The 26,643-nt window shown below is 38.6% G+C and overlaps 1 protein-coding gene across 1 annotated transcript in view; it reads left to right on the plus strand.

Moving 5' to 3' along the window:
* Positions 1-26,643, plus strand: part of epha8 (eph receptor A8) — a 167,782-nt gene that overhangs the window by 43,242 nt on the left and 97,897 nt on the right. The window contains exons 3-5 of the mRNA XM_075460145.1: positions 19,744-19,797; positions 22,874-23,017; positions 25,319-25,468. Coding sequence (XP_075316260.1) covers positions 19,744-19,797; positions 22,874-23,017; positions 25,319-25,468 — 348 coding nt within the window. The remainder of the gene's footprint in view (positions 1-19,743; positions 19,798-22,873; positions 23,018-25,318; positions 25,469-26,643) is intronic.

Genomic DNA, 26,643 nt, shown 5'->3' on the forward strand with positions numbered 1-26,643 from the left:
CATGTTTCCTCAAGTTAGATGTTGGAGTTTCTGCTGAAATGTGCGTTTGTTTTGGTTGACACAGAAGACACATAATGTAGCTGCTGTTTCTCACTCTTTGTAAGGTAAACATGCTTTCAGTATGAGGCCTCGTCTGCGTCTTCATTTCCCACCGTTGATTCTGACATTTTTCATCTGTTTCTTTGTTTGTTTGCTACGACTGCTAATGCTAAAGCTAACCCGTCCCGCCACTGAGATCGAGTATGGTCACGTGACCAGACTGCACGGCTGCGTCTGATTGGTGGAACACAGTCAGGTGGTAGAGCCTTTGGTGGAAGTCTCTCTCTCTGTCAGAATAAAACATTAAAATGAGGCGTACGCGGGGGGATAAAAATAATGAGGCGTAGAATACCAAAGAGGTAAGAAGAAAAGTAACCAGCTCATTGTAGCCTAACGTAGCGGAGTAAGAGAACAGTTTGAGTATAATTTTTTCAAAAACATACTCAAGTAAATGTAACTTGTTACTACCCACCTCTGGGTGTGACATTATAAATAACTGACAGAAAATCAATAATAATCATCACCTTAAAAGCCAGGCAGAAAATTGATCAGAGGTTAGCATTTTACCCACCATACTTGACCATAATATTGTGTCAGCTTTTCAGCATTAACCCATAAGAACCCACCGTGACACAGGTGTCGCACACCCTTTAAATGTTCTGGAAAATTACATGGAAAACTTTATCCTTGATTTCAACTCATGAATTGCCAGAGTGACCCATACTTAACATCCTGGTGGGTGATGTGACAGGTCATGTGATTTAGTCTTCCCATAATAACATTTCCAAGATGTCTGTGTGCCAGGTTACTACTACGGGCAGAGCTAGCTAAATTTAAATGGCTTGTTTTTGGTTGCTAAAGGAAAGATTCAAACCATTTTACACCCATTGGCACATCTTTGACACTAGGGAGTGTTATTTTGAGAAAAATGTCAGAAATGTGTTCCATATAGTCTGTTTAGTCTGTTTTATGTCCCCCATAATTTTCCTTGATGGAGAAATTATCCAGGTTCTTAACGCCCAATGTGACAGTGGGGGGTGGTATTTTGAAAAAAATGTCAGAAATGTGTTCCATGTGGTCTATTTAGTCTGTGTTATGACCCCCTTAATTTTCATTTAAGTAGAAATGGGTCCGGGTTCTTATGGGTTAATTCACATTCTAGGTTAATCTGAATGCAAAGGTAGGTTTTGTCAAGGCAGCTCACAGACAGAAAGCTTGTATGTGTTGTACTAGCCTCGCAGAATATCCCTCTGGTGTAAAACTGGAGCTGGAAAGGAAAATCATCACACAAGGATGGAATGGTTTTAAAATAAAGCAGGGAATAAAACATGGAACTGCAAAGATCAGAAACAAGAACAAAGAGACAAAAAAAACAACACAAAACTCCTACAGTGGACCATTTAGCTCACATGCACAGCAGGAGGCTGTGGGGTACATCAACTGACTTTGTTTTGTGGAAAAAGTGTAGTAATTTACATGGCTCGTTCCTGCTTTGTACTTTGTTGTGTGGAGGTACTCGGTGGTGGTCACATGCAGGTCTGATGCGACCACACAACAAAAGCAACAAAACTTCCGTTTTACAGGCAAACATATTCAGAAATATTCGGTGCGTCGGAGAGAAACCTTAGGGCTGCTCAGACCTCATGGGTTCCTTGATAAATGGATGTTTTGACAGTCTCTGACTCTTTCTTTTACAACACTTTCTCACACACACATTCACACACACTTGCAGCACACGTATAAGGTGGTTTTTTGCCGTCCTGACAGTTTACGGTGTTCTGACTGTGAAGTGTTGGCAGCAGCAGGGTGTTCAGCTGCCCTCTGCTCCGGGCAGCGGCGGATCTGTGAGAGAAAAATAAAACTGCAGAGGAAGGAACAGATTTTGGTTGTCTGACAGCCCTTATTGTGCTCAGAGCCGCTCGTATCTGTGTGGTCGCACGGTGTATGTGTGGATTAGAAATGGATTCTGAAATATTGTGCGATGGTGGCATAACACTTACACCGAGCTTGGTTGAACCGTTTCATTAATGTCATTTATGGATTGAATTACTGTTCAGCAGGTGTATATAGATAGTGTATATATATAGCGGTATAGAAAATGGATGGATGGATAGTTCTCTTGGCATTTGGACCTGTGGTGCTTTTGACATCAGGAATAATCTGCTCTGCTTCAATAGTTTAGTAATTCCAAAAGGTGGCACTTTTGAAGTAGCAGTTTGGTGTTTGGCAAATCTTTACATCTTAAACTACATCTTGAACTGTGGTGGGAATGATGGAGGGTTAGAGAAAGTGGGTAGCAGAAAGAGGCACAACCTTAAAGGGATAGTTCGCCTCTTTTGACATGAAGCTGTATGACATCCCATACTAGCAATATCATTTATGAACATCTTCCTACCTCCTGCTGCGTCCCGTGAGCAGAGTTCCAGCCGAGTTTTGGTGTTGGTGAAGATAGTCCGGCTAGTTGGCTGGGGTTTAAAAAATAAAGCGTTTTGCTTCTCAGAACAATATGTGTTCAAAAGAGTAATACATTTGCATCACAAAATCGTTCTCCAGGAAAAAGTCAGACCTCACAATCGCTTGGCGCTATTTTCTCTCCCTTCATATCGATGCGTTCAGCCACCTAGCGATAGCCGCACCTGTTACGGTGTTTACTGCTCGGTCTGCACTTCGGTCTGCACAGCAGGCAGTGATACAAAGGGAGAGAAAATAGCGCCAAGCGATTGTGAGGTCTGACTTTTTCTTGATGAACGATTTTGTGATGCAAATGTATTACTCTTTTGAACGCATATTGTTTTGAGAAGCAAAATGCTTTATTTTTTAAGCCCCAGCCAACTAGCCGGACTACCTTCATCAACACCAAAACGAGGCTGGAACTCTGCTCACAGGACGCAGCAGGGGGTAAGAAGATGTTCATAAATGATGTTGCTGATATGGGATGTCATACAGCTTCATGTCAAAAGAGGCGAACTATCCCTTTAAAGTGTGTTACAGCTGAATCAGAACGTTTCCTGGAAAACTGCAGAGGATTGTCAGCTTGCATTTACCATATAGTTGATGTGTGCAAGCGTGGGGGGAGGTTAGGTCTTTATTAGCACCCTGACCTCCTCCCTCTATGCGACTTTGGGTTAGATGACATCATGACAGATCACGTCTTCGACTCAAGGAGCCTCTTTCCATCCAATTTATTCAGGCAATGGTTAGATGCCGTGCAGTGTCCCAGGAGCATCTTTCTCTGTTTTTCTCCTTTTTTTTTCTCTCTCACATTCTGTCTCACACACATACACTTGCACACTTCCTCTAACACACTTTCTAGGAACTTGTCAAATAGGACAGGAAGACTTCATTATCCTCCCGTCCGATCTATGTTGGCCATGACAGGTTCATCCACCGGACACCCAACAATCGATACAGCTGACAGTACAGTGTGTGTGTGTGATTAATGTGTGCTGGAAAACAATGATGTGGATGAGCAAATGATGAGCTGAAGTGTCAGAAGCCCACAGTCTGTTACCATAACTATGTCTCCAACTCCTTGTTATTTTACCTTCCACTCTCTCACACACAAAAACGGGTACACACAGAAGTTTATGCATATTGTTATCAGCACTGCTTCTGCTATGTGAATGTGGCTGAACAGGCCAATCCAAGACTTGCAGGCATCTGTAGGTGAGTACATTTCTAAAAAAAAGTGGGGCAACGAAAAAAATTTTAATCTAATTAATCACATGATTTCCCTGATTAATCACGATTAATCGCATTTGTACGCCAAATCCAAAAATGAATACAAAAGTATTGTATAGCTGTTAGCATTTAGTTTTATTTAAAATGTGCTGCCATATGAATGAAAGTGCCATAACATTTGTTGTGCAAACACACTTTTAACATCAGCATCTTTCTGTAGTTTTTATGTAGAAGCCTCGCTCCACTGTCTGTTTCCTTGAATGACTTGCTGCTATCAGTTGTGTGTTTTGCCTTTAAGTGATATTTTAGACTGGAACTACTACGCTGAGAAGACAATTCAACTTGGCAGTGTTTACAGATGACTTTGGTTCTGTCGACTCCGCCGTCTGGAAGAACTTTAAAATGAAAACGGCCGAGTAAAAGTTCCGTACCCTTCTCCAGGTTTGGTGGATCCGCCGATTACTTTCTTTTCCTGTTCCGCAGCAGACAGCAACAGACTTTTACAAAATAAAAGCCTGTGAGCAACAGACTTTTACAATAATAAAATAAATAATTAAACATGCATTAATGCGCATAAAATATTATAAAAAAAAGTTTTACTATCTGAAATAAAAGTTAATTTACCGATGGTTTTCGAGGCAGCTTTTTCTCATTTATCACGAGAAAACGGAGAAAAATGATCTCGTTATAACGGGAAAACGGATGGAATAAAATGTCCGTTTAGGGCTTCGGTAGCTTCCGTAGCTTGGCATTTCTTGTTTAGATTTTATTAAAAAATACTTATAATTATTTCAACAATACAAACATTGCATTATTCTGTATTTGCAACCACAGGCTCACGTGACCTTGACTGAAGACTTTTGGCTCGCCCCAGAAATTCTATATGGGAAAGGACCCATACAGAACATTTAAATAGGTAACAGTTCAAAAATGCAATGGTTAATTCCAGGTAAGGGTCAAATATGAGTCAGCAAAGGAAACCAAAATGGAAAGTGGTAGCAAGCAAGGCAAATCCAGAAAATGAAAGGGAAAAAAGATGCAAAACAGGGAATAAACTAATAACAAAAAACTTTACCTGGAAAGTAGAAAGACGTTGGAATATATAAAATCAGAAGTATCTCTATACAGATGAGTAAAGAGCTGATTAAACATATTTAGCAGTAAAAAGGTGGATGTAAATTTGACTGGTGCAGGAGAAAAAAAAAGTGTTACATAGAAAAAATAGGAAAGAAACTAAATCCAAACACCAGAAACTTTATTGCTTTAAAATAATACCATCTCCTATTGGGAAATCTGTCAGTTAAAAAAGCATCAATCTTTAGTCACTGTCCAATATGCATGAGGCAGGGGATTTTACTGCCTGTCCCTGTGAAAAACCACAGGTACCACGAGTAAACTGGCGATAGAGCGTCTCTTGCATACAGGGTTGTTCATGTGGCCCAACACAGCCCTTACTGACTGAATGCAGAATGTTTCTGTGGCGAATTAAGTGGTTAAAGTTATTTTCGGAAGCTATTCTAGGAACCAGTCTGGCATTTACCTTTTGCTCATTGCAGCACATTTGCTCTTATCTTAATCAGTCCAGCTGTTCAAACAAGATATTAACGCTAAAAAACAATAAAAATCCCCCAAATATTTTTTATCCCGTTCAACAATTTTTAACGTTTCAACGTGTTTTATGCATGCTGCCTTAATCTAAGTTAATTTTGAATTAGAGCACACATAATACACTCTAAGAAAAACAATTCATGGACCTAGTAATATAGATGTAAATATAAATGTAAATATAAATATATTTTTGAAGTATTTCAAAAGATGCTCGTTGAAGTTGAATTCTGTGGGAAGAATGTTTTCAAATAAATTTTTCATGTTTTGTGAGATCTTGATCATATTTACTGAATATCCTCAAATCAAATACAGCAGTGAATTAAGTTTTAAAAAAATCAGTCAGTACAGCAAATTTTTTTAGTGAGTCATTAGCAAATCTGCAATTATCTCCTACAAATGTTTTCAATTATATTTAGTTGTTTAGTTATTTAGTTTCTATAGTGCTTTCTACTCAGGCTTTCAATATGGTTTGCACAGTATTTCAGTTAAATTTACTCAATTTATGTGGTATTTGTTAGAGATGCACGGATCAATCGGCCGCCGATTTAAAAATAAAATAAATAAATAAATACAATTTACTGTTGTAATTTCCGGTTTTCGGTTGATCAAACTGACCCGCATGCGCGGTGCGTAGCAGAGCAAAACGGCTAAAAACTAGCAAGACTCAGGAAGAAAACATGTCACTAATTTGGACTTATTTCACGATGTTTGTAATGCTTGCAAGTCAAAAGTAAGCCGCGGAGGATCAACATCGACATTTGAAACAACAAACTTAATACGCCACTTGGAAAAGAAGCACCTAGGTTTGTTTAGCAAATATAAGCAGGACACTGCCGCTAAGAGGAGGGATGCAGCAGAGTCGCAGCAACCACAACAACCCTCCACCGTGGCTGCTGTGTTCCACATCAACACTGAAAAGTCCACCGCCACCACCAGGAAAATAATGGAGTTCATGGCACTGGATGACCAGCCGCTTAGCGTAGTACAGGATAAAGGCTTCGTACATCTGATGAAACACCTGAGTCCACGGTACAGATGACCAAGTAGGCGGTACTTTTCTGACACAGCACTGCCAGAGTTGTTTGAGAGCGTTTCAAGCCATATACACAAAGTGTGTCAGTGTTGAAAATAAATCTGCTCAGGAGGCACTGTTGAAACTCTCACTCTATTTCTTATTTGTGATGTTTTATTCTTGAAAAGGGGGGTTATGATAGCATATAGCCTACCACTAGTTGTGGTTTTAAATGCAGTTATATAAGCAAAATGTTGTCTGGGAGAAGGGTACTTGTATTAGATTTGGGAAAGGGTACTCAAGCCAAACAAATATAGTGTCTATTATATGATTATAATTATTTCTTAGATAGAAAATCGGTATTGGAAAAAACGGTTTTGGCAGGTCAGACTTCCTTAAAAAACGGAAATCGGTATCGGCCAAGAAATTTGCAATCGTTGCATCTCTAGTATTTGTGCCAAGTCAATTCTTTCAGATGTAATTGAAAATATTACTTAGATTTACTCATTACTCATGTTTTGTTTTAAGAGATTTGAGAGCTTTCAAATCAACTCAATATTTTTAAGTGTAAAAATGTTTTACTGATTGAATTAAGTACTATGCAGTATTATTTTTTTGAGTGTATAGTGGATTTCGTAACACAAAAAGTAGGACATGAAAATATTTGCGTTTATCTTAGAAAATTAGACATTTGTTCTAAAGTAAAAACTTTGCATCAGATTATATGATTTTCTCCAAATGCTGGACTCCTTTAAGCAGTCGGTTATTATTCGATCAAACCAAAACTTGTTCATGCTGACTGTCTGGGATACCCAGAAGCCAGGAGGCCGAAGTTCTTCAGCTCATTCAATTCCATAAAGCAGAATGATTTAGTTTAGAGACCACAAAAAAAAAGCACTGACTCATAGTGTGTTTTAGAATAGCACAAACGCCCTAGGAAAAATAAAAATAAAATCACAGAAAATTAACAGCATACAAAAACACACATATTCTTTGTGTATATACTATACAGTATTTGCTGCGTTGAATTTCCTACAGGTCAGACACCCTCTTACATGCTCTGGCAAAAGATACAGATTAACCATTCTTGGACGATATTCAGCTGCTCTACTTTGTAGGTAAAAATGTCAAAGATTTGTGATATGATAAAAAAAATTATCAATTTAACAGCTGGACATTCTGGCTTTACAAAACATACCTAAAAAAGAAATTAAATAGAAATATAGTAGAATTTACTGTGTGTACTTACATTTTTAGATCAAATATTAGCAGGAAAAATATGGAATCATCTTGTAATTTGTATTTCTAAATACAAAATATCTAAAACAAATATCAAAGTCCAAAAACGTAAATGAATGAATCCGCAGTTACATGAGAGGTATTGCAGAGTTTAATTAACTGTTGCACGTGACTGATTGGCAGTAAACATGGCCACAGCAAGAGTGTCAGGTTTAAAAATGGGAAGGCCTACAAAATTTGTTCACGTGGGTGATTTAACATGAAGCGTGGCAAATAACATTGGACTTCTCAGTTAGCTGTGTCTAGAATTTAAAGCAAGTACAAAGAAAGAAGTACAAACAAAATGTGAAGGCTGGAAAAGGGAAACATACAGGTCAACCGTGGAAGAACAGAAAACTCAAAGCAATATGCCTGAAAATAGAAGATGCTCAACGAAATAAATGAGAAACGGGAGTTGATATTTGTGACCAAACTTTGTATGAAACCAGTCAAAGGAAATGGTATTTACATTTTTTTAAAAGGCCAAAGATAAATCATCTATAACACCTTGACAGAATGAAACAAGGTTAGAGTGGGCTAAAGAGAAGCTGCCAGGGACTGTGGGTGATTGGATGAAAGTTATATTCAGTGATGAATCACCAATCTGAGTTGGACAAGGAGATGATGCTGGAACTTTTGTTTGGTGCAGGTTCAATGAAACAAATAAAGATGGCTGCCTGAATAAAGAAAAGCTCATTTCCACAATCACTGATGAAATGGGGTTGATGTTAGGTAAAGGCCCGGGGGAGATGGCCGTCATTACCTCACAGTAAATGCACAAGTGGACACTGACATTTTGGAAACTTTTCTCATTCCATCAATTGAAAGGTTTGATGATGCTGAGCTCAGTTTTCAGGATGTTAATGCATACTGTCACAGAAAAAAGAGCAAACTTTTCTTCAGGAAATACATATCAACTTAATGTAATAGGCAGAAAACCAGATCTCAGTCTGATTTACAATTAATGCTGCTTTTTCTTTTTTTAGTTCACACTTTTTTTTTTTAAGTTTTCCCTTTTACTTGATCTGGAAAGAAAACATCATTGTTGGCAAGAATTTAAATTTTGAGGTTTGTTTTACAAAGCTGTTCAGCTGGTAAATAAAATAGGTTTATGTCACATTTGAGATGATTTTTTTTCTACAAAATAAAATAGCTCAATGAACTCACTCCAGTGGTGGTTAGCACCGTCGCCTCACAGCGAGAGGGTTCCAGGTTCAACTCCCAGCTGAGGCCTTTCTGTGTGGAGTTTGCATGTTCTCCCCGTGTATGCGTGGGTTCTCTCTGGGTACTCAGGCTTCTTCCCATTGTCCAAAAACATGCATGTTAGGTTAATTGGTGTCTCTAAAATGGTCTCGTGTGGCCCTGTGATATATATATATATATATATACTGTATATATAAATATTTATATTTACAAGGATATGTGTGTACTATATATTTATTTTTTTGATTATATATTTATTTAGATATTTAGGAAGTGTATATATGGCACATATTTATATAGGTGTATTGTAGTTAGGATATTTACAAACTGAAGAGTAGTTAAAAAGGGGTGGGAAACTAAAAAAGTATTGTACTTCTTCCCATTCCTTTTTTCGAACAATGTGCCGTGTTTTGTTATGTATTAGCACTGTATGTGATTGAATTTTTTATTTTTTTATTTCTCTTTTTCTTTCTTTTGTATGTACAAATAGTTACATACATTTTCTTTTTTATACATGTTCGAAAATAAAAATCTATCTATCTCAATTTATCCAACAATATTGAAAAGAACACTGACCATCAACAATGATTGTTCTGTCTTAAAAGCTTGAAGGGGAGGAAAGTTTAGCTATATTTTTAATGACAATACTGTAGTAATATAGCGGTTGTCAATTCTTGAACTTTACTGTTCATAGTACTTAGCCTTTAAATTTTTAGTTGAGATGTTAACAATAACTCTACATAAAGAGGTATTTCAGTAGAATGCGCTCCGACTTAACTGACACAATGTTGAACTTTCTTAGTTGCTGTTCTGAATAAGAAACCTTGCTTTTTTTTTTTTTTTTAACTCCAGCATTCTGGCAGCCTTTCTGCTGCTCTCAGCAGCGTCGTCCTCCAGATCTGATTACACACTTCCTCAATGCGCCTTTAGCAAGTCTTTGAACTGTCTCTGTTGGCCTCGTGATGACCGTCCACGGCGGTGTAATTGGCTGTACAAGCTCCCATGAGGCGACGGCGTGGCACAACACAGCACAGAGGCTGCTCTCTGATGGTGGCGCAAACACAACAACGCAGCTGCTCTTTGGAAATGTGTATCTTAATAAATGCACCAGGTGAAGGCAAAGATGCGTTGCATGAGCTGGATCACTGGCTGGTCTCAGGGTCTTGGTGTCTGAGAGAGCTGCAGGGGACCGTGTGTGAGAGTGGACACAGACTGTTCGGTAGAAGGTATTTGAAAGACCTCGTCAGCCTCAGTGAGGTTTTACAGACATTTTCTTTTTGCTCTTTGGAGTGAAATAATCTGGCCTTTGTGTCTTGCAACTCCTATAGCTTGTGCATGCAGGGAGCTTTGCATTAGGGGTTATTTGTAGCCCTAATTTTTTAAGTAATAATAAGTATTTTCAAGTGTGTCTTTTACAGTCAGTCAGCCCTCGAGAATTTAGCCCAGTTCTCAAGGCCCACGTTGCCTATTTTGACACAGAGGAAATAAATTAACAATTTCTGAAAACTTCTTGTTCGCGTCCCCACATCTTTGCTGCAGAAATAAACCAGGGAGAATATTTGTGTCACATTTTTCACACATTGTGAGCTCAAAAAAGCAGTCTGAAAAATGGGAACTGAGAAAATGATGACTGCTTCCAGAAGATTGAGCATGTGACAAGCTTGACAAGTGCTGCTTTTACATATTACTGTGTGGCATGTGCCACGTGCAAAAGAAAAGGCTTAAATGATTAGAACATTTTGACCTTGGATTGAAGGTCTTTCAGGAGAAGAGGACAAATGTGAAACTGTGTCATAGACTAAAAAAACCTGATAAAAATATGTGAGTAAAAGGCAGTGTTGACTTCTAGTTCGTCGGCTGAAATGGTCCAAATTTATTCCTAAAAGAATGTGGGTGTATCATTCAGATCAGATGAGATTTTACTTTAACCAGACTTATTCATGATATATGATTATCCATATCATACTTGTTGAAATGAAAACATCATGATAATGAATATGAGAATGTTCAGAAGTACTTCTGAAGTACCATTTATTAATGGTATACAGGTGAAAATTCATTCATCCTCTCAGATCTGACTGGACTCAGGATAAAGTTGAGTCATCTGCATATAATGTTTGTAAAATTTCTAACTAGATTGTGAATAAACTTTGAAATATTTAATCATCTATGCTGTGTTTTGAATGTCATGTCAGTGCCAATACTAACAACTTTTCACTAGGGCTGGGCGAGTTAACTCTTTATTATCGCGTTAACTTGTTAATTATTTAACGCCGATAAATGTTTTATCGCGCATTAATGCAGGTTTTATTATTGTAAAAGTCTGTATCACATTCACACAGTTACAGCAAACACCACGTAGCATGGAGTAATAAAATAAGAATAAACTAGCAGGTAACATCACCGTTATAGGTGCTCCTCGGTCTCAGTGTGAAGCTCACGGAGCTAACCGTCGCTACTTCCTGTTTTGCTTGTTTCAAAATAAAAGCACGTATTTCAAAATACATTTTTTTTAAAACTCCTGCATTTACAGCCAAGTTGAATTGTCTTCTCAGCGTAGTAGTTCCAGTCTAAAATATCACTTAAAGGCAAAACACACAACTGATAGCAGCAAGTCATTCAAGGAAACAGACAGTGGAGCGAGGCTTCTACATAAAAACTACAGAAAGATGCTGATGTTAAAAGTGTGTTTGCACAACAAATGTTATGGCACTTTCATTCATATGGCAGCACATTTAAAATAAAGCTAAATGCTAAAAGCTGTACACTACTTTTGGATTCATTTTTGGATTTTGCGTACAAACACAATTAATCGTGATAAATCAGGGAAATCATGCGATTAATTAGATTAAAAATTTTAATCGTTGCCCTGCCCTACTTTTTACTGCTGAGGTTTTAGTTTAGGGTACTTAAGCATACAATGTACAGTACATTATTTTCTTTATTTCTCTATTAATGCATTTTTAGGCTAACTTCACTGGCTATGATTATATCTGCACTCATCTCCAATCACTGTTGGAGGTATGGTAAAAGTATAAAGCTGTATCTGTACTCACTCACAAATTGGGGTTAGGCATTTAAAATACATAATTAAGGTTTGAGAATAAATATGATTAGGGGTTACTGAGTTTTCAACTCATAGATCAGAGTTCCTGTTATGACCTACACAAAACACCAAACTATTGCTGTGTTGCTATCACGCAATTTCTAACCATGGATTTTAACACTACACGCTAGAGAACTGGACAAATGTATCTATAGTTCCTGGTTGTGTGAAAGGAGACCATGAACCGTGTAAATTATGGTATTTTCCAGTAAATTCTCAATGGTTTCACTTTACACAAAAACAATTTTCTAAAACACATTTTCAAAAGTAAAGAAAATGATTCACTCTTCTTTACTGTACTATTTTTTTTAAATCTGCTATCATCTTTTTGGACACATTAATACAAAAAGTGCCATCTCTGAATAGATAGCAATTACATCATCTCTTCCACTGATCCCAGACCATTGCAATTAACAATCCTATTCCAGAAAGGTTATCCCTGTCAAAGAGCCCACAGACAGGCACGCATATGCACACACACCAACACGCACAGGGGCAAAGTTATTAAGTCCGTTCTGGATGTGTAGCTGATAGTACGGGAGCCAGAAAGGTGTTGGGCAGGGCCTGATATTTCAACTGAGTTAATATGCAAACCTGTTACTTCACATAGAGCCCTGTATTAAGCCTGGAAATGCCACCTGCAAACCCCCCCCCCCCCCCCCACCCCCCCCCCCCCCCCCAACACACACACACACACACACACACACCACCGCCTCACCCAACCAATTCTTACTCTCTCCTCATCGTCCTCTTTGTATCCCTCTCTGTTCTCTCTCTGTCTGTAAGCTCTAAAGAAGCCTCCATCACATAAACTAATCTGAAATTAGATCTTCTAAAGAAGACTCCATTCATCAGCTTTGTCTTTCCTTTGATCCCTTTCTTCCTAAAAACTGGAGTCTGCAGCTTCTGAATGATTTAAAGCAACGGAAGAACCCCTTTGGTGTCTGTGTGCAGAAGTCTGCCAGGTGGTGCATTAATTGTGAGACTGATAAGTTACAGGATAACACAGGACAATAAAATCTTCTTAGAATAAAGTAAAGAGAACAACTTTCAACTTGAGTTCCACTTGTCAGGATTTATGGGAGCTTTTAACTGTATGAATCTGTCTTTATTTAGAAACTGCTCAGTGGTCAAGTTGATGGATTTTTTCAACAAGCTAAATTACAGTTCTTCATCCATGATTTGCATTATACAGTCATGGCATGTTATGGTATGGTAATTATGGTACCCTCTCTTTCAAATCTAAGATTTTATATATGAGGACATTGAAAAAAAATATCTGATCTTGAGAATTAGAATGAACTGATTAACTAATTGATAAGAATTGATGGACATCTGCACTGGTCTGGACTTTAACTGGACCATTGCAACACCTCGATTCTTTTCTTTTTCAGACATTCTGCTGTAGATCTGCTGCTGTGTGTGGGATCATTGTCCCGTTGAGGACCCAGTTTCAGCCCAGCTTTATCTGTTGGACAGATGGCCTCACATCTCACTCCAGAATACTTTGGTATACAGAGGAGTTCATGGTGGACTCAATGACTGCCATGTTTTAGGTCCTGTGGCTACAGAACAAGCCCAAACCATCAGCCCTCCACCACCGTGCTTGACAGATGTTGAGATGTTTATGCTATTATGCTTTGATTGTTTTTTTGCAAACATGGTACTGTGCATTACAGCCAACATTTCCACTTTGGTCTTGTCTTTCCAAACAAGAACATTGTTCCAGAAGTTTGCACTGTTTAGTTGTAACTTTACAAACCTAAGCTGTGCTGCCATGTTCTTTTTAGAGAGAAGAGGCTTTCAACAGCATCCCAACAGCATACTAGTTCAGTCTTATTCTAACTGTGCTGTCATGAACGTTAACATTTAACATGCTAACTGAGGACTGCAGAGTCTGAGATATAACTCTTGTTTTTTTTTCCTTCATTTTTCTGAGCATTTCACATTCTGACCTTGGTGTGAGCTTGCTGGGTTGTCTTCACTGGCATGATTGACCACTTTTTTGAATGTTTTCCCTTTGTGAATAATCTTTCTCAAAGTAGAATGATGGACAGATAGTTTAGAAATGGCCTTATAACTCTTCCCAGATTGATGGGCAGCAACAATCGCTTCTCTACGATCATTGCTGATGTCTTTCCTCCTTGGCATTGTATTAACACACCTGAATGACCAGACCAGCAAACTCTGCTTTTATAGAGGTGCTCAAACTTACTGATGATCAGTTAATCAAGTGTATTGAATCAGCAGCACCTGGCTACTACTCAACCTCTTAATTTCTATGGAAGCACTGAGGGTGCACTTAGCTTTTCACACGTTGCTTCCACATTTTGTCTTAGTTTTATTAATAGTTAATAGACAGTTTTATGTCATGTGTTGTTCGTTTGAGGTTGTATTTACCTCGTTTTAAGACCTGGAAAGAACCAGATGACTTTTTATGTCCTAAATTAAAATTATTTTTTTCAAAACTGCACTGCTGTGAAGCTCTAAGTCTACTTTATTATTTCTTAAACATTTTTTTCTATTATTTCTAAACCCACATGGCAGAATAAAGTTTATGAAAAGTTTTGCTCCCTGGACAGGTTGCCAGTCCATCACAGGGCCACATGGAGACAAATAATCACACGTGCTCCTAGGGACACTTTAGAGACACCAATTAACCTAACAAGCATGCTTTTGGACAGTGGGAGGAAGCCAAAGTATCCAGAGAGAACCTGCACATCCATGAGGAGAACATGCAAACTCCACACAGAAAGGGTGGGGATTGAACCTACAACCCTTTGCTGTGAGGCAACACTGCTAACCACTACACCACATGCAGCCCTACTCTTGCAATTTCAACTTTAAATTTCAAACAAATGTAGCCAAAATGACAAATCAAGCAGGAGAAAGCAGATAAAACAGTAATCTGTGGAAATACTGTCTAATGGGTAGCAAAATGGAATATGGCATAGGGCATCTTTATATATTATATATATTTATATATTATATTACATTTTTATATGTTTTGAGCTAAAGGAGGAAGTTAAAATACAACAACAATTTCTTAATTAAGAAGTCCTTCAGACTGACTGTACACTCACAGATTATTATATACGCATTTATTATTATTATTTTTTTAAATTATTTTTTTGGGGGGGTTTATGCCTTTATTATATAGGACAGTGTAGAGAGACAGGAAGCAGGGGACAGAGAGAGAGGGAACAACATGCAGCAAAGGGCCGTCCGATGCGGGACTCGAACCAGCTGCAGCGAGGACTGTAGCCTCTCTTGGACATGGGGCGCCTTCTGCACCCACTACAACACAGACCGCCCCATATGCGCATTTATATCTTTTAAGTTGTGTCCTGATTTTCTTAATTTAGAAATGGTTTTACGGGGACAATGGAAATCTCTTATCGCTATGTACACGACTCTAACAGTACTCTGGTTTCTAATCATCTGCATAATGCTGTGTATAGAATTGTCATTATCGTTAACTACAGTCAGTCAGTCAGTTTTACACCCAGGATCAGATGTTTACAGACCACAGTCTCCTGCAGTAATGTCTTATATGTTCATTTTCTAATCCTAAACATTCGTTTAAACTTCTATCACTAACCATTCCTGAATGAGTAGTAGTATTTACGTGAGTTTAAATATGAAAATAAACCCAACTGACATGTTTTGGGGTTAAAACCAACACAGATACACAGAGACTGTGCAAAGTTCACTAAGAAGGGCCCCAGCCAAGATTCCAACCAGTAACTTCCTTGTCGTGCACCGATCACTGTACAGCTGTACAACTCTTGTTTGACAGATCAGACGTTTATGTACAAATTGTACATAAAGAAAATGACAACAACCTGAGATTAAAGTGTGGTATTTTTTCCTTGTTACTGCAGAGGTGATGAATATTCAACAGTTGTACAGAATATGCGTTTGTACTTGCAGTGTGTTAACAGTGTGGAGGAAACGGTTTTGCTCTTCTGCTGTGTTTGATTTCTACTGATGAGAGATCCGATGACTTGACAGACAGGAAATAAACACAATTTACAGACAATTAATTTTGCACCCGAGCATGTCTTTCTCTCTCTCTCTGTTGAACTTCTCTCTAATTTTCCCTCTCTTCCTACACTGCATTTTAAGTCAGCCAGTCTACACCGCATTCCTGCTTTCATGATAGAGAACTGCCTCATTGATTTCTCAGAGGAAAAAAAACATCCTCTTCTTTTTTTTAATTTTTGTTTGCAGAGAAAGAGCAGGATAAACTTCCACAAAGTTTACAGCTCATAAACAACTTGTCTGGTTCACACTCATTCAATCAATGCTTGATGTGCAGCGTTCTCCAGTCTGCCTTTGGCTGTTGTGGATTTTCATTTTCCCAAGAAAACTGTAAGGAGCTAAAGAAGATTAAAAAAAAAATGAGGGGAGAGGTTGAGAGCACATTGATGGCAAGACAGAATAATGAGGGAGAAAGGGAGGTTATAAACCCCACTAATTAGCCAGGGTCTTCACAAGTTCAAGGGCGGTTTCAATTTAGCTGATAAAGATGAGAGGCTTGGGGGGGTTTCAGATGGGTAAGGCTTCCTACATCTTAATTATCCCAGTGCTTTTTGGCTGGCCGTGGCTGGGGGGGATGGTGTGAGTACCTCTAGGGGGCTTGGGGTGAGTCAGGGCTGAGGAGAGAAAGTTGTAGGAAACCCCAAATGTATTATCCAGGGCGAGTTCAGCGGGGATCATCCCAAAGCTTCCAGGGGTCGACACTTTCCCTTTCAATTACTCTGCTACCCGCACAAGGTTCCTCAGCTCAGCAGGATCATGGGTGACACTGGGGTCAAAGACTTTTTATCAGTCATACATGCATGTGAATTGGGTGTGACCAGGCGTGTAATACTTACAAAATGATCAGTGCTCGATTACATTTATTCTGCCCATGACTCAGTGGAGTATCGGCTTTGGTCTGATGAGTAACAGTTTTCACAGTTTTAAACCTGTAATCCCTGCTGTGGCTCATCTGAGAAAGGGATATGGAGAGCGGCATGGGTACCTTGGTGCCGTTGCTTGGGAACATTTCCCTGGATCCAGACATTGTGTGGACATGTGTACATCTCATCCAGATCTCTCAAACATGACAACCACATCGCTAACGGACTCTGTTCTGATCACTGACAAGTAAATCTGATCCTTCATGCAAAACTATATGTAATGATAAAAATTACAGATCAATCTAAGCTGCTGTCTAAGAATGTTAGTTAAGAATAGAAAAGCAGATATTATCAGTGAAATCTTTAAATTCATTCCCTCTGTTGTTGAAGTCAACACTAAAGACCCAGATGAAAATATCTACATATTTTCAAATAATTCTCAGTAAGTCATGCCTTACTGAGTGATCCAAGCAAATTTCTTTCACAACGTGATCAAATCCCTCTCAAAATTTTATCTTATTCAAAGTCACTCCAGCTGCAGTCTCTATTTTTCGAATAATTCCATTTTTCTTATTCTTTTCTTCCTGTGTTTTTATTAAAATTTCGATTTTTTTTTTTTTTTTCCAGTTTTTTCCAACCTGATCTCAAATTAGTGGACATTTTTTAAATTCTTATTTTTCCAGTCACTATTTCTTTATTGACATCTAAATGTGAATAAAAAATGACAATGGAAACCTGGGGACTTTACATGTCAATATGTGATGGTGCTGACACAATGTCGACACTGCGTTGACCAAAAATACCTCATAAGAAATAAGGAGGGGCTGTGGATAAATACATTTATCCACAAATAGCTAGTTTGGGACTTCCTGCAGACTCTTTTCCAAAGTCCTTTTTTGAGTCGACTTCCACTTTTTCTTTAAATTCCTGATTTTTCAATTTTGTTTACACTCCCAAGGGGTTCGGAGTTAAAGGTACATGGTTAGGATGCATCTAAGAAAAGAACCACATTTCCCGAGCACTGGTTTGTAACCCTTTCACAGGTTGACTTTATTCTGAGGAAAGAGACTTGACCCAGTAACCTAGTCAAACTGAGTCCAAATTCTACTCAGTCGCACCGGGTCATTTAGGATCATGTCATATAACTGAGCAGTATGTCAGTGTGTTCTGTATTAATGGGAACAGAAACGAGGGACTTAATAACACTGGAAAATGAACAAAAGTACATTTAATTGCACCCAAACATCAGCAATATAATAATTTATAAAACAGTTTAGATTACTGGAGCAGAAAATATCATTTTTGAATATGACAATATAACAACAACCAGAACTCTCTTTTTTTCTCAAAGGATTAATGTCTTTGATATCTTTTATGAAGTCCGTGTATGTACTTTAATGAAATGATGTAAAAAAAACTCTGGACTTATGATTACTTCTTATCCCAGCCTCATCACATCAGAAAACACACCATAGCTAAATCAATCCATATCTCCAAAACAATAGCGGTGTCACAATCCAGACGTCGAAAATTGTGATATGGCAAAAATTTCCTTTGCTTCTTGTTTAGTGTTTTTACCCTGACCATGTATAATTTGATTTGTAAGCCCAACAATGTATGTTTAAAGCCTAACAAATTGAGTGAGACTGCATTGCTCATCGATATGGGGAGACCAACTAAACTGATATAAGCAATATATTACATTTTTTTGACAAACTCCCCATCAACCCACAACTAGTGGCATGAAAGGAGCTATGAAAATAATTGAAAGTCTGAAATAAAACTGCTTTCTAACACTATATATGTTTGAGTGCATCACCAAATGAGATGTAAATATATGCACTCAGTATGCAAATGCCTTGTTAATGTAACTTGCGTCTGAGAATATTGGTGGAAAAAATAGACAGCGGTATTTTGAGAGGCTGAGGTCTGTTCATGGAAAGATGATTATTTTTACTCATCTTTCTTACACTGCAACAGTGTGCCTGTGTACCTGCCCACTGATGCATTAAAATAAATCCCAAAATTTGAACCTTATCTTCCTGCATGTCGTAGTACAAGACGTCTGGGCATTTCCTGGGCATCTGTAGATAGAGGACTTTGGGAGTGCAGCTTATACAGTAACTCTCAACACAATACAAAGAAGAAGCCCAACAGACTATTCCATGTGGTTCACTCTCCTCCTGGTGTTGAATATAGTAATTCCAGAGTAGCTTAACATACATGAACACATTTAGATTCCAGTCTAAATGTGTTCCTCTGTGTAATTCTATTATACCCTGAAGGTGGGATTCAGTAAACAACGTAAATTTAATCACATACATGTGGGGCATCTCATTAGTGGGAAATGTGTCCCGCTGGAATAGCATGAAGTGAATTCCAACAACGCTTAACACATGATTGCATGTGTTGTGTACCAGAGCACTGGAGAGGAAAACATCGGCATCTATAAAGCATACATTTGTACAAGTTTAGAAGCTTGATTTTAGAATCAACCTTTTAGACAGGAAATATGTGCGTGTGTGTGGAGGGCCACAGCCACACATAGATAATTTGTTTGAAATAATTAGCTTGAAATGACCACATTTCAAGCTAATGTCACATCTGTGACTGTAAACCATACTTTTCACCCTCTCAAAGATTCAAATTTAGCATGTGGTACATTTACTACTTTACCATGACTGCTGCCTGTGTGTCAGGAATCATTACATGTTTCATTTGAGGCCAGAGCTAATCATCATCCTTTGATGTGGATAGGGAGTCACAGAGGAACACACAATCATGTAGGATATACAAACTGCTGATGTATTATTTATTGCATGTGCATCTGAGAAATTAGTGAACATGTGAATAACCAGCAAATATTTTCTCCTCCCTCTCTCTCTCTCTCTCTCTCTCTCTCTGTGCAGTGGGATGCCATTAATGAGATGGACGAGTACTTCAGTCCAATCCACACATACCAGGTATGTAACGTGCCCAGTGTGTACCGCTGTTGAATGAGGCTTTAGGATTAGTTCATATAGAAACTTCTGTGGAACAGAATTTTTCAACCAACATTAAAGTATTAATCAAGCTAAATCAGAGATTTGTGTGGAAACAAATTATATGTTTGCTTCAAAAATATTAAAATTCACTGAGTTGTGGAGTTGGACTATTAAAGAGCTTGTTGTAGATTTTCTCATCAGGATGCAATGGGAATGAGTTTTCAAGGTGAGCAAATGCCTTCCCCACTCCTTGCATTGGAACATTAAATAGGCCTACTAAAATGCATTAGCCCTCGAAAAGCAACTAGCTTGTTAACTATTTTGCCTTCAACATGGACTGGTGTCTTAAATGGGCAATCTACTTAAATTGCAGAAGAATAACGAGAGCAAGAAAACTGGGACTAATTTTGTGAAGAGTGAAACTGAAATCTGCTGGCCGGGCCACAGAACATACGAGCAGACCCAGGAGCACATTGCGGAGGTTCCAAGGCTACACACCTACTCAGACAATTTAAGTTTCAGGAGTAACTAAGTCAGTGGACACTCAGTGGATGGATTTTCTCCACAGGGAATTTGATACTGTTGAGGAATACCAGCAACACCAAGCTCTTTTTTTTCTGAGAGAGCTTAATCAGAGGAGGTTAACTCACACACAAGTACTTTGCTACACTAATATACACTATATTGCTAAAAGTATTCACTCACCCATTCAAATAATGAAATTCAGGTGTTCCAATCACTCCCATGGTCCCAGGTGTATAAATTCAAGCACCTAGGCGTGCAGACTGCTTCTACAAACATTTGTGAAAGAATGGGTCGCCCTCAGGAGCTCAGTGAATTCCAGCATGGTACCATGATAGGATGCCACCTGTGCAACAAGTCCAGTTGTGAAATTTCCTCGCTACTAAATATTCCACATTCAACTGTCAGTGGTATTATAATAAAGGGGAAGCGATTGGGAACAACAGGCACATAAAATGACAGAGCAGGGTCAGCGGATGCTGAGGCTCATAGTGCAGAGGTCAACTTTCTGCAGAGTCAATACCACAGACCTCCAAACTTTATGTGGCCTTCAGATTAGCTCATGGAATAGAGAGCATGGAATGTGTTGCCATGGCCGATCAGCAGCATCCAAGCCACACATCACCAAGTGCAAATCAAAGCGTCTGATGTTCTGGTGTAAAGCACGTCGCCACTGGACTCTAGAGCAGTGGGGAGGTGTTTTCTGGAGTGACGAATCACGCTCCTCCATCTGACAATCTGATGGCCGAGTCTGGGTTTGGTGGTTGCCAGGAGAACGGTACTTGTCTGCATTGTGCCAAGAGTAAAGTTTGGTGGAGGGTGGATCATGATGTGGGGTTGTTTTTCAGGATCTGGGCTTGGCCCCTTAGTTCCAGTGAAAGGAACTCTGAATAATTCAGCATACCAAGAGATTTTGGACAATTTCATTCTCCCAACTTTGTGGAAACAGTTTGGGGGATGCCCCCTTCCTGTTCCAACATTACTGAGTACCAGTGCACAAAGCAAGGTCCATAAAGACGTGGATGAGCAAGTTTGGTGTGGAAGAAGTTGACTGGCCTGCACAGAGTCCTGATCTCAACCTGATAGAATACCTTTGGGATGAATTAGAGCAGAGACTGCGAGCCAGGCCTTCTGTCCAAAATCATTGTCTGACCTCATAAATGCGCTTCAGGAAGAACGGTCAACAATTCCCATAAACACTCCTAAACCTTGTAGAAAGCTTGTCCAGAAGAGTTGAAGCTGTTATAGCTGCAAAGGACGGACCAATGTCATATTAAACCCTATGATTAAGAATAGGATGTCAATTACTTTTGGCAATATCGTGTATCTCAGTGGTTGAATCCTCTCTGGACAATCCCTCCATAAAATGGAAGCTCCACCATTTAACTATTGTAGAAACTTCCAGGGCTGGAAGGTGATAGAAATAATTAATATGCAATGTACTTTTGTGATTTCACATCAAAGCTCTGTTCGACCTATCAGTGTGTTTCATATTCTAAAATCTCTCTTCAGCAAACACACCACCTTTGTCTTAGAGGAGAGTGCACTGCTTATTTTCTCAACTATTTTGTTTACTTGGGGATTCTTTTAATTATTCATGTTTGGGTGAGTGGTTAATAACAGAGTTTAATGTGACAGACTCAGAATGTAAATTTCTCTCTGCTTAACTCAGACTGTAAAGCATGAATTAATCATGAATCATTTTAATAGCTATAATATCTATAAACCCCATTTCTAGAAATGTTCATAAGTTTCTAAAATTCAATAAAAACTTAAATCTGTTATTTGATAAATTATCTTTTAAAAAAAACAGCCAATGTCAAAATAAAAACTTTAAAAGAAAGCTTTTGTGCTCAAAATTGACATATGTCAGACTGTGTTAATATCATGGAGTTGAAAGGAGAAGAATCCAAATTGCAGACACGGAGGCAGGAGGTTGAGGAGAAACTGAACCGATTTATTAAAACTGTAACAAAAGGTGTGGCTGAGCCAGAAATCCAAACAACAAAAACCTGATGAAACAGAACCTGAGGATAAACAGGAGTACCAGGCTCAAGAAAGGGATGAGAGCAGGAAGAGAAACAAGAATCCATGAAGTGATACGGTAAGGATCTGGCAAGGACTGAAGAGAACCAAGGGGACTATATACTGCGGGGAGAGTGATTAGTGAATGAGTGCAGCTGAGAACATTGAACATAGGTGGGACTGAGGAAAACTGAGAGGAAAAGTGGAGCAAGAAACAGAATGAGGCAAGACAAACTGAAAAAATAACAGATGAAAACTAGATAAAGGCAAAACATGGAAAAACCAAAGTCCACAAAACCCACAAACATTTTTCCATGGTACTCCAGAGTCGTTATACACGTGGTTATACTGATCACAGATGCATGATGGTTTCTGGTTTTCCGGTTACCGTGTGCCTAAATGTTGTGCCGTTCAAAACAAATACTTGGGATGTGAATCTTTGAATCTTTTTTTTTACGACTATATTCCTACCGATGCTGATTTTACAGTAACATTTACTCTGAATCAGGTCTGTAACGTGATGAGCCCCAGCCAGAACAACTGGCTGAGGACGGGCTGGATTCCTCGAGAGGGAGCCAGGAGGATCTACATTGAGGTCAAGTTCACCCTGAGAGACTGCAACAGCATGCCTGGAGTGCTGGGCACCTGCAAGGTAACACAGAAACACCCAGAAAAAGAAGAAAGGGCAGAGAGAGGGGAATGAGCGTTACAGTTAGGGATTCAAATTATATCAGTATTCATTTAATAAACCTAAATAAACTTTATCAGCTCAAACACTCAGTGGAGTTGAACTACTCTACAGAGCAAAGATAGGAAATATTCTCTATCTTGCTGACAGCTTTGATATTTTAACATTTTAGCTAACGTTCTGCAAGCTCACACTTTCACCCAGCACTAATTATCACCATCTTTCACCCAGCACTTATTATCACCATCTAATAACTCAGAAAAGGAACCTGCTGCAGATCCAGGCACAGGATGTGAGTTCATTTTAACAACACAAATATAAACTTGACAGAGCTGACCAAAACTTAGGTTGGCAGTAGAGTTTTGGTTCACTTCATATTAGGGCTGGGCGAGTTAACTCGTTAATTATTTAACGCCAATAAATATCTTATCGCACATTAACGTAGGTTTTATTTATTTATTTTATTTTGTAAAAGTCTGTTGCTGTCTGCTGCGGAACCGGAAAAGAAAGTAATCGGCGGATCCACCAAACATGGAGAAGGGTACGGAACTTTTACTCGGCCATTTTCATTTTAAAGTTCTTCCAGACGGCGGAGTCGACAGAACCAAAGTCATCTGTAAACACTGTCAAGTTGAATTGTCTTCTCAGCGTAGTAGTTCCAGTCTAAAATATCACTTAAAGGCAAAACACACAACTGATAGCAGCAAGTCATTCAAGGAAACAGACAGTGGAGCGAGGCTTCTACATAAAAACTACAGAAAGATGCTGATGTTAAAAGTGTGTTTGCACAACAAATGTTATGGCACTTTCATTCATATGGCAGCACATTTAAAATAAAGCTAAATGCTAAAAGCTATACACTACTTTTGAATTAATTTTTGGATTTTGCGTACAAATGCGATTAATCGTAATTAATCAGGTAAATTATGTGATTAATTAGATTAAAAATTTTAATCGTTGCCCAGGCCTACTTCATACTTCACATGTTGTGGTGGTTCTGAAAATAGCCTCTTTTTCTACCATCTGAGGTTCCCCATATAACAAAAAAGTATCTGATGCCAACTGGATGCTAGTGCAGGTTATGAATGACAAAAAAATAAAAAAAATACTTTTAACATTGTTTTTTTTAATCAGTCTTATTTGTGAAATGGTGACAAGTTTGTGCAACTGGTGCCTCCTGTGACAGTTTGGGGAATAAGTTAAAAGGAAACAAACATTTTGTTTTTTCTTCAGGAATTGAATAAAATCTAAGAGACATCAACAACTTTAATCAAAGCAATTAATGCCATTTTGAGATAATTGGCATAAAATGATTTACATCATAATTCAATTCATAATCCACATCATCACGACTTCTGGAGGTGCTGGACCTCAATCCACCAACCGTCTGATTAGTGAATGACTTTCTTTAACATCTGATTCATTCTAAGTTCTTTCAGTGAAATCCGCTTCATCACCATTCTAAACAAAGGTGCTGGCTCAGACTTTATTATTGTCATCAGCTGATTGCAGATATCTCAACATGAGAAGTAATTGGATTAATAATAATGGCAACACCTTATTTCTTCTTCTGAAATATTAAAGCATCTATCAGACATGCACTGCTTCCCATTATTCTGGTGGCAACTGAACACGGAGATGTCATGTCTGAATGAGCTCCCTGGAACTTTCCTATGACATTTTTGCTGCTGCAAAGGTCAGACCCTGGTAAATTTTACACATCACTTTCAACACAGCACAAGCTTGAAATGCACAGTCACATAAATGGGTACACGTTCAGTAGCAGTGGCTTAATGTAGCTTATGATCAACTGAGGAACCCGACAGATCATGTTGGAAATGCTGTCCCAATTTACCTCATCCATGATTTTAGCTGTGATAATCAAGATAAAATCCAGCCTCTCGACCAAATAAACAGAGAAAACTGTTTGAAAGCGTTTGACCTGAAAGCTGCTTTCTTTCTGATTACGTTGAAATGTTTTATTTTAGTAAACATCAAAAAAGCGGTGAGGGGGGTTCTAAAACATTGCAGACGACTCATAAAAGAGGCTTAATGTTGAAAATACCGGAGTTCCCCTTTAAGAAACAGTTGGATTCAGACCGTCAGTGTCTCAACCCCTCTCTGTTTGTCTTTATTTCTTGTATTTACACTTGACATCTGAGATTGCATCTAGAGTAAATTAATTGTAGATTCATTACTCAGTTTATAATACTGACATGAACACTAACAGAATGCTTGCCGCCCTTTTTTTTTGCTCTTGTGCAGGAAACCTTCAACCTATACTACTACGAGTCAGACCGAGCGGTGGGCTCAGCCATACGGGAGAACCAGTTCATTAAGATTGACACCATTGCTGCTGATGAGAGCTTCACAGGGGTGGACCTGGGAGTCCGCAGACTTAAGCTCAACACTGAGGTATGAGCAACAACCTTAAATAACACTGACCGGTACCACAGGGAAATGTTATTCCAGGATCTTTAAAGCAACATCTTACTTTGGGTTTCATATTCTGTCCAATTCTTAGCAAATTGGGAGAATCCACAAACCTGCACAGCCTCTTCTCTCATTATTGAAGTTGTTTTGTGTTTTATCAGAGTAAACAAATATCAGGGTTTATTGTAGTTTCTTGGGAAATACTTTGATATCGATAACCATTTTAAATTTGATACTGGAATGTAGAAATACACTTACATTGTTGCAGAAATGTAAGCTATAAGAGACTCTATACGATTTATTGTTCACTGTCCTTAGAGCCAACCTTGAATTAGGTTGCAGTTGAATTGCTACAATGATCTGCCTTCATATTACCCAGATCTTTTTCACTTTCTTTCCTCTATTGTTATCAAAATATGAAAAATTTGAGAATGCTAAAGAAAGTTGTGGAATTGACCGAGTTGTTAGCTCATCCCAACCCGAGTTTTAACATGAAATCTTGACTTAAATCATTGTGCAAAAGTCTTTATCCACCCCTCTTTTCTTTATATTTTAGTCCCAAGGAGACAGACCTTTTAAAGTGGTCTCAATCAATAGTTCCCCAGAGGAAAACGGTGTAATAAAATGGAATAAAACACTACATAACCAAGAGATGAGCCAGCGTTGTGTGTCCACACAACAAACAACTTATTAAAGAATGAATTAAAATGGTATCTTTAGGCCCTTTGTGATTGGCAGCCTGTCCAAAACATTACTGTTTCCATTTCTTTAATCTATAAATAGAATACTAAAAACAATACAGTTTGACATGAAATAGTATATTTCACCAATGAGATGATTTTCAAGGAGCTAGTAAACTTGACATATCTCAGCATGGAGTGCAGTGTGATAGGAAAAATATCCAGCAAAGACCTGACACAGGACCTGTGAGATGCATCTGGACCTTCAGCTGATCCATCTACTGTTCACTGAAGCCTCATCAGAAATGGGCTCCATGGAAGGGTGGCTGTCAGGAAGCCGTTCTTAAGGAAGGGAAACGGGGAGAAAAGGCTGAGCTGTGCCAAATGACACAAGAAGTGGGCTGAAAATCAGTGGCAGCAGGTCTGATGGAGGGATGAATCCTCCCCAGAGCCCGGAGCTCAACATTACTGAAGCAG

This window comes from Odontesthes bonariensis, chromosome 3 (assembly GCF_027942865.1).
Source record: "Odontesthes bonariensis isolate fOdoBon6 chromosome 3, fOdoBon6.hap1, whole genome shotgun sequence".
Classification (NCBI taxonomy): domain Eukaryota; kingdom Metazoa; phylum Chordata; class Actinopteri; order Atheriniformes; family Atherinopsidae; genus Odontesthes; species Odontesthes bonariensis.